The 13438-nt window shown below is 44.9% G+C and overlaps 1 protein-coding gene across 2 annotated transcripts in view; it reads left to right on the forward strand.

The window, feature by feature from the left end:
• Positions 1 to 204: 204 nt before the first annotated feature.
• LOC142264622 (growth factor receptor-bound protein 2-B) overlaps positions 205 to 13438 on the forward strand; it is a 34469-nt gene continuing 21235 nt past the window's right edge. For both annotated transcript variants that reach the window (XM_075332255.1, XM_075332256.1), the window contains exon 1: positions 205 to 415. In XM_075332255.1, the coding sequence (XP_075188370.1) occupies positions 338 to 415 (78 nt within the window). In that variant the 5' untranslated portion in view covers positions 205 to 337. The remainder of the gene's footprint in view (positions 416 to 13438) is intronic.

Consider the following 13438-nt stretch of genomic DNA (forward strand, 5'->3'; position numbering starts at 1 on the left):
ATTTTCTGCGAAAATATGGCCAAATTATACAAGTTGTGTGTGACTTGCAGTAGAAAATCCAACCCATTTGGAAACGTTTGCGACTCTCACTATAGGAAATCATTAGATGATATGTCACAATGCAGTATAATAACCCTATCATTTTGTTTTCCCATTATGATTATTAACTCTTTGAAATAACAAGCTCTTCTTTTCGGCAGGCCGCAACACAGAAACATAGCGTGAGGTGGGCAACAAGACATTCGTGCTGCGCCAGGTGGCATCGACGTGGTGTGGGCAGCAGAGGGGTCCAGCCCTCCTTTGAAGGTCCCCGCAGGGCAGGGACGCTGCGGCAGCCATGGAAGCCATAGCAAAATATGACTTTAAAGCGACAGCAGATGATGAACTTAGCTTCAAACGAGGAGACATACTGAAGGTGAGTGGTACCAGTGTGCATGTGCCTCTTCATTCACTGTGTGACATGGAGCCTGTTATCGGCCTGGCTTGTGGTTTATTGTGAAAGGTTCTGCAGCATTGATGTAAACCACATCCACTGTAACTTCCTGCCTCGCATTTGTCTTCTACTCTCCATGACAAAAGTATTCCTCATTGCACAGAATGACATTTTACAGCCCTGGATGTTTAGCGTTGCAGCAATAAAAGGTTTTTCTTTTTCTAAGAAAAACCATTTCCTTTTTACACAAAAATCAGAGAGATAAATAAAAAAGGGGGTTTGCTATTTTCTTGATATAGGAAATGTCGGTTCGTGTTAAATCCATGAGACTCCATTTACTTAACAGACCTCATAAAAGTGTCCCTTTCGTCTTCATCAGGCCACTGTATGTTGATATACTTAGGGCCTTTAACATCTAGTGAACAGCGCTTAATGGTAGGACTCGGGTCCATCGGATAGGTCAGTAATTTATGACCGCTGGACGGGAGGCTTGTGAATCTCCTTACCTCACGGTATTCCTGACTCTTCTTTTGATTAGCCGGGGTGGCATAATGTCATTGTGGAATGACACATACAAAGAACTGTTTTTAATCAGTGCAGAGGCATGCGGATAGTATAGTGAGCGGGTGCCACTCTACGCACACCTTTGTGACTGAAAGCCAGCAGATCCTGGGAGGAAATAGGTTAATTTACTATGGGTAGCCGGACTCTAATGTGGCCAGGAGGAAATAGGTTAATTCTCTGAGGGTAGCCGGACTCTCCCTAATGTGGCCAGGAGGAAATGGGTTAATTCTCTGAGGGTAGCCGGACTCTCACTAATATAACCAGGAGGAAATAGGTTAATTTTCTGAGGGTAGCCGGACTCTCACTAATGTGGCCAGGAGGAAATAGGTTAATTTTCTGAGGGTAGCCGGACTCTCACTAATGTGGCCAGGAGGAAATAGGTTAATTTTCTATGGGTAGCCGGACTCTCACTAATGTGGCCAGGAGGCAATAGGTTAATTTTCTATGGGTAGCCGGACTCTCACTAATGTAACCAGGAGGAAATAGAAAATTAACCTATTTCCTCCTGGCCACATTAGTGAGAGTCCGGCTACCCTCAGAAAATTAACCTATTTCCTCCTGGTTACATTAGTGAGAGTCCGGCTACCCATAGAAAATTAACCTATGGGTAGCCGGACTCTCACTAATGTAACCAGGAGGAAATAGGTTAATTTTCTATGGGTAGCCGGACTCTCACTAATGTAACCAGGAGGAAATAGGTTAATTTTCTGAGGGTAGCCGGACTCTCACTAATGTGGCCAGGAGGAAATAGGTTAATTCTCTGAGGGTAGCCGGACTCTCACTAATGTGGCCAGGAGGAAATAGGTTAATTTTCTATGGGTAGCTGGACTCTCACTAATGTAACCAGGAGGAAATAGGTTAATTTTCTGAGGGTAGCCGGACTCTCACTAATGTGGCCAGGAGGCAATAGGTTAATTTTCTATGGGTAGCCGGACTCTCATTAATGTGGCCAGGAGGCAATAGGTTAATTTTCTATGGGTAGCCGGTCTCACATTAATGTGGCCAGGAGGCAATAGGTTAATTTTCTATGGGTAGCCGGACTCTCATTAATGTGGCCAGGAGGCATTGTAACGCTATTAACTCTTTATCAGCAGGTAAATTATTCACTGATTACTTTTTAAAGGGTCTGTTAAAATATAACCTTTATTTGATATTCTTAAACCCCTTAAGGGGTCTTTACACGTTGCGACAGCGCTAGCGATAGCACCCACCCCGTCGCTCGTGCGACATTTGATGAACGCTGCCGTAGCGAACATTATCACTACGGCAGCGGCACATGCACTTACCTTGTCAGCGACGTCGCTGTGACCGCCGAACAATCCCTCCCTCAAGGGGGAGGTGCGTTCGGCGTCATAGCGACGTTACTGTGGCGTCACTAAGCGGCCGGCGAATAGCAGAGGAGGGGCGGAGATGAGCGGCCTGAACATGCCGCCCACCTCCTTCCTTCCGCATTGCCAATTGACGCAGGTAAGGTGAGGTTCCTCGTTCCTGCGGTGTCACACATAGCGATGTGTGCTGCCGCAGGAACGACAAACAACATCGTACCTGCAGCAGCGATATTAAGGAAAGGAGCGAAGTGTCAACGATCACCGTTTTTGAACGATTTTGCGATCGTTGATCGACGCTCTTTGGTGTCACACGCTGCGATGTCGCTACCGGCTCCGGATGTGCGTCACTAATGACGTGACCACGACGATATATCGGTAGCGATATCGCAGCGTGTAAAGCACTGTTTAGTGACCACCAATACGACTTAAAACTGGGATCTAAGTGAATAGCATCCCACCCATGGATAAAATCTAACTTTTACTAAATAATTCTAAAAACCTATAAGGTATAGACAAAAACTGTACCAAAGCCAAATACATAGCAATAATATAGGTTCAGGATGCACTGTCTCAAGGCTCCCCGAAATGACCAATAGCATAAGGCCTCTTTCACACATCAGTTTTTTGCCGTCAGTCATAATCTGTTGGCTGGAGGGATCCATCGCAGATTGCGGAAAAACTGATGCGACGAATCTGTCAAAAAAACGGATCCATCGCATCTGTTTTTTCAGCCCAAACGTTATATATAGACAGTGTTTTTTACACCCAATCTGAGCATGCTCAGTTAAAAAAAAATGGATCCGTCGCCGGATTCCGTCATTTAACGGATGACTACAGATCCTGCGCCCATAGGCTTCCAGTCCACCAAACAACGGACGGCGATGGGTCGGATCCGTCGCTGTCCGTTATTTCGATGTAGACAAAAAGCGTTACTTTGTCTGTTGTCTCTGTCTGACGGACAAAGAATTTTCGACGGATCGGTCGCGAAGGGCAAACAGAGGAACAAACCAAAAAAGGGCACAAAAGTAGGCAACATCGATCGGACCATGTATCCAATCAACACAGATAAATCAATTGCCGTTCGCCCACTATAATATCAGGTGTGTTCAATGATAAAGCGCATGTAAGTAGCGCTGCTGCAGATCCAAGGCAGGAGGATGATGATGATGAAAGAGTATTATGTGGACCTGCTTTGCACTGCCCTTCTGATGTGATGAAGAAAAACCCACCATCAAGGGAGTTGAATAGCAGCTGGGGGTTATTTCAATGCGTTTCAAAGCCTATCCTGGCTTCTTCTTCAGGAGCAACCACAATCTGACATTTGCATGCTAGGAAACCCAATACTATTGATTACCATTCGTTGACCGTTATATAGGTCTATATTGAGGTTTGATCTGTTGTTCTTAAAGAACATAAAATGTTATATTTTAACAGACCCTGTTATAACTAATGAGTGAGTAAGTTACGGTAATTTGTTTGGGGCACTTGATATCTTGCTATATCTGCTGGTAACACAGCATTTTCCAAGTTGACAGGTTCCAGTGCTCGGGTGAACTTGAGCTGTGACCTCTGTCAATGTTCTAAAACGAAGTATCCACCATATACCGGCATCCCAATAGATTTTGATTTGACCAAAGTGTGCCAGAGTAGCATCTTCTTCCAAACGAAAACCACTTTTCACTCGTGATCTTTTTTCTGTGTGAGATCGTGAAGGCTGTTACACTAGTTAAAGGGCACCTGTCACATTGTACATGCAGTTTGATCTGTGGACAATATGGTATAGAGTATAGAGTATATGGTATAAAGCAGGGGTCCCCAACCTATGGCATAGGAGCCAAATGTGGCTCGTGGGCCGATGATGCGTGGCTCACAGCTGTCTACCAGCTGGGTGCATTAGTACCAGGTCTACCAAACCGCTATGAAGAGCAGGTCTCCAGATGGTGACTTTTGTGAGTAGCCCCACATAGAAGAGCAGATTAGAAAGTGGGTATGGTAGGAACCTCTGGAACTAGATGTCCTGCCTCTGTGTGATTTTTGTGGAAAAGCTTTAGCTGTCATTATACCAGTACTGGAAGCTCTTGGTGTCACTACTTGTGAGAGGGGCAGGAGCTGGATGTGGCTTGTGGGCCCATAATGTTTGGCTGCCAGCTGTTTTCCAGCTTGGTGCGTTATCACCAGATTTATCAAATATCTATGAAGAAAAGGTCTCCAGATGGTGACTTTTGTGAGTAGCCCTGCAGAGCTGAGCATATCTGAATAGTGACGAGGTTTGTACCCCTGGATCTTGGTACACTGCCTCGGTGTGATTTCTGTGGAAAAGTTTGGCTTTCACTAGACCAGTAATGATGGCTCTGGGTGTCACTAATGTGAAGGGGGCACGAGTTGCATGTAACTTGCAACTTTCTCTCATAGCTGCATGTGATTCGCAACTCTCTCTCACAGCTGGATGTGGCTCATGACCCTCTCTGAGCGGCATGTGGTTTGCAACCCTTTCTCACACCGGAATGTGGCTCACGACCCTCTCTGAGCTGCATGTGGATCATGACCCTCTCTCAGAGCTGGATGTGGCTCGCAACCCTATCTCACAGCTGGATGTGGCTCACAACCCTCTCCCAGAGCTAGATGTGGCTCGCAACCCTCTCTGAGCTGGATGTGGCTCGCAACCCTCTCCTGAGCTGGATGTGGCTCGCAGCCCTCTCTGAGCTGGATGTGGCTCGCAACCCTCTCTCAGAGTTGGATGTGGCTTGCAACCCTCTCTGAGTGGCATGTGGTTTGCAATCCTTTCTCAGACCTGGATATGGCTCATAACCCTCTCTGATCGGCATGTGATTCGCGATCCTCTCTTTGAGATGAAAGTGACTCTCAAGATCTGAATTGTTGGGGACCTCTGGTTTAGATGATTAGAAGCTGAGTAGAATAATATATAGGTGTGTTGGAAAATATACGGTATAACTTGTATTTTATTCACCACAATCCTAGTGTTTATATGTATGAGACCAGTGGACGGTCCTACTAGTAATTGACAGCTATATCTGCATGTATAGACATACAGGGATGTCAATATCTGAATAGGCCCACCCACTGGACTCATGCATGCACATATTGGGTATTTCAGTGAATAAAATCCAAGGTTTACTGCCCATTTTCCCACAATTTTTTTTATCAATTCGATCTTCTTCTCTTGCTCTATAATATCCTGCTTGCAGATCAGATACCATTTTCAACATGAGTTTCCTTTTAAAGTGAACCTGTCAGGTCCAATATGCACCCAGGGCCACGAGCAGTTCTGGGTACATATTGCTAATCCCTGCCTAAGGCCGTGTGCGCACTTGCCGGTTTTTGCCGCAGATTTCCTGCGGTTTTGCTGCGTGTTTCGCTGCATGTTATGTTCATAACATCTCTGCAGTGATTCACCAGCAAAACCTATGGGAAAAAAAAATGCTGTGCGCACTATGCGGAATTTGACAGCTGCATGTTTTGCTGCGGGATTCCCGCAGCAAAAACAATTACATGCCACTTCTTTTCCGCACGTCGCTGCAGGATTTCACTCTATTGACTGCAATGTAATTGTGAAATCCCACAGGGAATAACGCAGGCAGCAAATTCTGTGCTGTTCATTACGTTTTCCTGCGTTATTCCCTGCGGTATTTCGCGGTTTACCTGCAGTAATGCTCATCGCTGCCTGCGGTTTTGCAGGGAAGTGATGTCATTATGGCAGGAAGAGGAAGCGGAGCAGAGAGTAAACACACACACATCACAGACATAGAACACACACACATCAGACTCACAGACACATACAATACACATACAAATCAAACGGACATATAGAAAAAAAAAAAACACGTGGGCTCCGCCGTATTTTTACCGTCCATCCGCGGTAAGCACACAGCGGCGGCCCAGTATTCTCAGGCTGGGGAGGGCGAGGGGCAGGGTTAATGCTCTGCCCTCCTGCAGCCGAGAAGATCAGCCCACAGCTGCCCCGGGACTGTCGCATCCATTATGCGGCAGTCCCGGAGTGTCCCCGGCTCTTCCAGATGCCGTGATGTGGTGGCAATCCAGGTAATAATGAGTTAAATGACAGCGGATCGCTGCCACTAAGTCCAGGCTTGATCATGGCAGCGTCTATGAGACAGCTGACATGATCAACCCGTAAGTAAAGTGAATAAACACACACACCGAAAAATCCTTTATTTTAAATAAAACACAAAAAAGCCCGTTTCACCCCTTTATTAACCCCTCCCGAAACACACAGCTCCGGCGTAATCCACGTCCTGCGATGCTTGCATCCAGCCGCGACTGACACACTGCGCTGAATGAATGCAGCCTCGCAACGAGACAGCAGAGGTAACCACAGGGCATTTCCCACGACCGGTAATGTGAACAACACATTACCGCTCGGGAGAAATGCAGTGATCTATCTATCCTATCTATATCCATCCATTCATCCATCCATCCATCCATCCACTTTTTTTTTCTTCAATGTGCTTTATTGCATTGAATGCATTAAAACCCATGTACCAACCCGCACGCGGAAAAACCGCGGCAATACCGTGAACAATATCGCGGTAAAACCGCATGCGGTTTTTTTACCGCGGGTGCGGTAATCTTTCACACCTTGCGGAATTTTCTTAAGAAAATTCCGTTTTCCAGTGCGCACAGGGCCTAACTGTCCCAGCATATTATAGCACACACAAAGATCTTTAGAAAAAGTATTTCTAAAGCTCCTTTATTATATGCTAATGAGCGCAGAGCATTAGTTCCTGTGCTCATTCCGCCCTCTTAGCACGTTAGCACACCCACAGAGGTGTCCTAACATGCTATTCAATGCCAGCGTAATCAGCGGTGACCCGCATACCTGTGTCAGTTGTCACCGCTTCACAACGCTGGGCTTAGGATCAGTGCGCATGAGCAGAATGCCGGGCACTTCAGGCCATGCGCACTATGAAGCCGGGTGTACAGATCCTGTCTTCAGAGAGGTCCAGTGCGCATGACCGGAAGTGCCTTTTGTTTGGATGTCACTTCAGTCCTCGCTGGCACATTTTTAGACAAACATGCAACTTTTTTCTTAAAGGATTTGTAATTTTTGATGCTAAAAAGTCTCAAAAACAAGTTAAAGATAAAAAATAAAGAACATTTTTTATTTTGCTTCAAATTCATAGATTATGCACTATTTTGAAGAATTTGTCACAAAAAATGTCAGTGACTACCACAAGGAAACAAAGGGAAGTGACCTAAAAAATATAAAAGAAAATAGTTCACTAAATGTAGAAGGTGGGGGGTCCTAACATCGAGGACCCATATCATCCCCATTGAGTCATACATTTTACCTCTCCTTACAAAATATTTGGGTCCCTTAGAAATAGCTGAGCGCCCACACATGGGCATGTTGGTTGGTGAATGATGTGGGATCTGTCGAACATTATCGGTCATCACCTGGTTTCTCTAGAAGTTGAGTTCACTACGGAAAGAAGAGTGGTAATTAGTATATTGATAGAAAGCACTAACATTTAAGAAGGGTTGGTAGTATGAGCAAAATACTCCTTCTATGCCTCTTGAACTCCAAATTCATGAGATTTGTTTTACGAGCGCTCGGGAAATCAATACAGCACACACAGCTTAGGTTATTTGTACATGTGACCAGTTTATATAGGGTCACAGAGAAAGGACAAGTTCCCTCTGAACTATGCACCAATAAGAGGAGTGGAGGCGTGAATAGAAATATGAAATACCCCCCCAATTCAGTTTTAGAAATACGCCTCCAACTGATAAGACGCAGTTCTCCATTCGTCGTAGAGTCTCTAGTAGAAATAACAGAGGAAGACCACAAAGCGAGTTATTAGAGAAGATGCCACACTGCTATGTAGCTTCTGAAGTTTCCATGGGACCAGACGATTTGGATCTCACTCAGTATTTTGGTTTAGTCGGCGTTTGTTGGATGATAATTGGCCATTTATTTTTTTGCTCTTTATCCTGTGGCTGGCATCATCTTAGTGTCATTAACATGCCGCTGCCTTCTTCTCCGTCTATATTTGTATATTGATCTCCACTATTTCCTGTTCTCCCTCGCTGCTCCCATCCATTAGCTTCCAGCCATTGCAGATTAAGGGCTCTTGGCTTTCTGGCCTATTTTAAATAATCTCATTTCTGTTATCTTATCCTATTATCCCATGTCTGCCTAATCCTGTGAAGCCGAGCCGCATTCTTTTTAATAAGCAGAGGAAATCGTTTGATCCTCTTTTATCATCTCCGGACATTGTGGTGTTTAGATGTCCATTACATTGCCTTTACTAAAAAAAAAATAAAAAAAAACCAACTAGAATAAACAATATGGGCCAAATGTGTCAGTGAGCCCTAAAACACCTGGATTCCAGCGTTCAATATTCTAAGGCTATGTGCCCACGCTGCGGATTTACCGCGGATTTGCCGCGGATTTCCCGAAAATCTGCAGCAGCGGCACTTCCAAGCCATTTCAATGGCATTTTGGAAATGCTGTGTCCATGCTGCGGATTTTTCCGCTGCGGATTTTCCGCGGATTTTGATCCGGAAAAATCTGCAGCATGTCAATTGTTTGTTGCAGATTTGGTGCGGATTTTGGGTATAGAATGGGGGGGAAAAAAAAAAATCCGCATCAAAATCCGCGGCAAATCCGCGGGTGCGGATTTGCCGCGAAAGTCGCGGATTTTCATGCAGAAAAATCCGCAGGTACATTCTACCGTGGACACATAGCCTAATTCTCATACTTTTTCCTGCATTAATTTGGGAAACCAGACAGAATCTCCCAATTATTGGTCTGTCCAAATAGCGCCTCAAACTTGATCAGTTCCAACATGTTAATTTGTATTCATAATTTGTCATTATTTTTTATTTTTTCAGTTTTTGAGGTCTTTGGGTGACTTGAAGAACCAGAAAAACAAATTAATAAGCAGAAGTAGGACATTAGTTCACCTGTGCCGCTACTACGTTTTTTCTTCTCCCGTAGCTGTGTTGTCTTGGGCTGAGGCTTTCATTATAGCCATTTGGTGTAGATCTAGAATTAGTATTAGCAGTATGGGTGTATTAGGTCAAGAAGACTTTATAGTGTTCATGTAACCAGCCTTTTACTGTCAAGGAGAAATTCCATAGATTTGGAAACCTCCTTCATAACAGCGAATGTCTGCTGAAATCTCTGATTAATAGTCACTGAGTGGCGGCAAAGAAATCCAGACCACACAGATAAGATGGTGCGAATTCCTTCTCATTGGAGGTGCACAAGCAAACTCTGGAGCACCACAATATGGAGGCTGGGCAGACCAATAGATTTTTCTTTTTTGACTGCCGACTATTCTGTCCTTTTTGATTTCTTGTGGACATACACCATGTCACAAAAGTGAGTACATCCCTCACATTTTTGTAAATATTTTATTGTATCTCTTCATGGGACAACACTGAAGATATGACACTATATTACAATGTAAAGTAGTCAGAGTACAGCTTGTAGAACAGTATTAATTTGGTGTGCTCTCTAAATAATGAAACACACAGCCCATTAATGTCAAAACCGCTGGCAACAAAAGTGAGTACACCCCTAAGTGAAAATGGACAAATTGTGCCCAATTAGCCATTTTCCCTCCCTGGTGTCATGTGACGCATTAGTGTTACAGGGTCTTAATTGTGACTGGAGAGCAGGTGTGTTAAATTTGGTGTTCTCGCTCTCAAAGGAAGTTCAACATGGCAAAGAATTTTCTAAAAAAAATTGTTGCTTTACATAAAGATGGCCTAGGCTATAAGAAGATTGACACACACTGAAGCTGAGCTGCAGCACGGTGGCCAAGACCAAACATTGGTTTATCAAGACAGGTTCCACTCAGAACAAGACTCGCCATGGTTGACCATAGAACTTGAGTGCAGATGTTCAGCGTCATATCCAGAAGTTGTCTTTTCAAAATAGAATTATTAGTGCTGGCAGCATTGCTTCAGAGGTTACAGGGGTGGGAGTCAGCTTTTCAGTGCTCAGACCACACGCTGCACACTGTATCAGATTGGTCTGCATGGCTGTCATAAAGATGATGCAAAAGGAAGGCCACAAACAGTTTGCTGAAGACAAAAAGATTAAAGATGTCTGATGAGACCAAGATAAACATATTTGATGCAGATTGTGTCAAGAGTATGTGACCGCAACCAAGTGAGCAGTACAAAGACAAGTGTGTCCTGCCTACAGTCAAGCATGGTGGTGGGAGTGTCATGGTTTGAGGCTACATGGGTGCTCCTGTCCGTGGGGAGCTACAGTTCATTGATGGAACCTTGAATGCCAACATGTACTGTGACATACTGAAGCACAGTATGATCCCCCTCCATTTGTAAACTGGGCTGCAGGGCAGTATTCCAACATAACGACCCCAAACACACCTCCAAGACCCCCACTGCCTTGCTAAAAAAAACTGAGGATAAAGGTTCTGGAATGGCCAAGCATGTCTTCAGACCTAAACCCTATTAAGCATCTGTGGGGCCTCCTCAAATTGAAGGTGGAGGAGTGCAAGGTCTAACATCCACCAGCTCCGTAATGTCATCATAGAGGATGGAAGATTTCAGTGGCTCCTGTAAGCGCTAGTGAACTCCATGCTCAAGAAAGTTAAGGCAGTGGTGGAAAATAATTCACTTATTGTCACTTTGTGCACAATTTGGCCATTTTCACTTAGGGATGTACTCACTTGTTGCCAGCAGTTTAGATATTAATAGCTGTGTGATGAGTTATTTAGAGGACACACCAAATTGACATTGCTATACAAGCTGTACACTGACTACTTTACATTGTATCCTGTGTCATATCTTCAGTGTTGTCCCATGAAAAGATATGCTAAGATATTTATAAAAATGTGAGGGGTGTACTCACTTTTGTGATATACTGTATTAACTGTGTGGGGTCAAGTGACTGTGAGCCGAGTTGCAGTTGTTCGCATTGACCTCAGTGACTGGAGTTATGCTATTTCCTCTCCATTATCTACATCTAATCGACACCACGGCTGATAACATCTGATGGGAGGGGGTGTCAGGCTCACAAATGTTCTGATATTAAAGGCCTATCCTAACAATAAGCCTTGATATCATAAGCGTGCACAACTTTTTTAAAAGCATCATATACATACACTGTTCATCACACTGCAATTACTGAATACAGTGGAACCTCGGATTACGCGTAACTCAGTTAGCGAGTATTTCGTTATACGAGCAAAGTTTGCTGTAAATTTGTAACTCAGATTATGAGCAATCTTTGCTGTACGAGCAAATACTCACCGCACACACTTCCGGTTCCGTACATCCACCATGCTCTGACCCGCTCTTGCAGTCTGCGCACACACACACACACACACACACACACACACACACTCACACACACTCACACACTCATTATGCTCACCTTACCTTCCGTTCCCTCGCCGACCTCCTGGTTCTTGTAGTTCACCGGTACAGGATGTGTATCGGGCAACCATCATGACTGCTGTCAGCCGCTACTCATCGGCAGCGCGCTAACCAATCAGAGGCAAGCGGCTCCTGCCTTTGACGTCAGCGCTCTGGCAGAGGAAGTTCCTCCATCGTCGCGATGGTTACCCGATGCACATCCTGTACCGACGAACTACAAGAACCAGGAGGCCGGCGAGGGGAATGGTAGGTAAGGTGAGCATAATGTGTGTGTGTGTGTGTGTGTGTGCGCGCGCATGTGTGGAATGGCACAATAGGGGACCAGGATGGGACATTGCACAAGTTGTGGAACGAATTGTCTGAGCTTGCATTATTTCCTATGGGAAATCTTGCTTTGCTAGATGAGTAACCTGGTTTATAAGCACATTCCCAGAACGGATTGTTCTCGTAAACCAAGGTTCCACTGTATATGAATGCCATTATTGCTTTACATATTAAAAACATTAGGTACTTGGTTTTAATTTTTTGATCAAGAAATGCAAAAGCCATACAACCAAGACAAGGTATACTTTAGTTTTGGATAGTCCCTAACTCTAATGACTTGCCTTTCAATGAGCCCAAACAGACCTCATGCATAATGGGAAAAAGATAGGATCCAGGCTTAGCTCTTAATTAAAACCCCTCTGGAAAAGATGAGTGGATCAGGTTGTTGAACCCCCTCCAATACTCCAATAAATACTATGAAAAAAGGGCTTGCACAGATCCAATATAAAATTGATGTGCAGTTGCACAATATGCTATGGACAATATACAACCTTCTGCATGCACGATGAGGGGGTAGGCTGGAGTCAGACCCTTCTGATTCATAAAGGGTGCTGGAGTGGGATCTCTTCATGAATTACAGGCTCTGTGGCGTTCCACACCTGTCCTGCCCAGTTCCACCCAACTTGCCATTACTGTGAGAAACTGGCATAAAACCACCGTCACAACAGTTAGGTGAAACTCCCAGTTGCACCTCCATTTTGTGACTTTTGAATGGTTTTACACCAGAATTCCGTCAAGAAAGGTTTGGTGAATTGGGCCCACTCTGTATTATGCCTTTCAGGGGAATACATCAGAAAATGACCTATTACCAGACTTGGCGACTATAACCTGCGACCACCACCAGTGAGCCCTTATATACAGCATTCTAGCATTCTGTATATAGGAGCCCAGGCTGGTCTGTGTACCGTAAAATCACTTTTAAAATACTCGCCTAGGGGGAGGTCCGGTCCGATGGGTGTCGCTGCTCTCAGGTCCGTGGCGTCCTCTCTGCTGCAATTGTCGTCCTCCTTCTACCCAGCCCAGTATGGATGACACATCCTACATAATCCACACAAGCTTGTATTGCGGTCCTGCGCTGGTGCACTCTGATCTGCACTACGGAGGGAAGAGCAAAGTACTGTGATGTGGAGGCCCGAGGAAAGTTTAAAGACCGCTCGTGCATGCGCACTACAATATTTTGATCTGCCCTCAGCAGGGTAGATCAAAGTGCGCCTGCACAGGACCGTATTGCCGGCCTGTGTGGATGACGTAGGACGTGTCATCCATACTGGGCTGGGAAGAAGGAGGATGGCGATCACCGCCGATAGGAGGCGCCGGACCGGAGACCAGCGACAACCATCAAACTGGACTGCTCCTTAGGTGAGTATTTTCAAAGTGATTTTTACATTCTATC

The sequence above is a fragment of the Anomaloglossus baeobatrachus genome, unplaced genomic scaffold (genome assembly GCF_048569485.1).
Source record: "Anomaloglossus baeobatrachus isolate aAnoBae1 unplaced genomic scaffold, aAnoBae1.hap1 Scaffold_2677, whole genome shotgun sequence".
NCBI lineage: Eukaryota > Metazoa > Chordata > Amphibia > Anura > Aromobatidae > Anomaloglossus > Anomaloglossus baeobatrachus.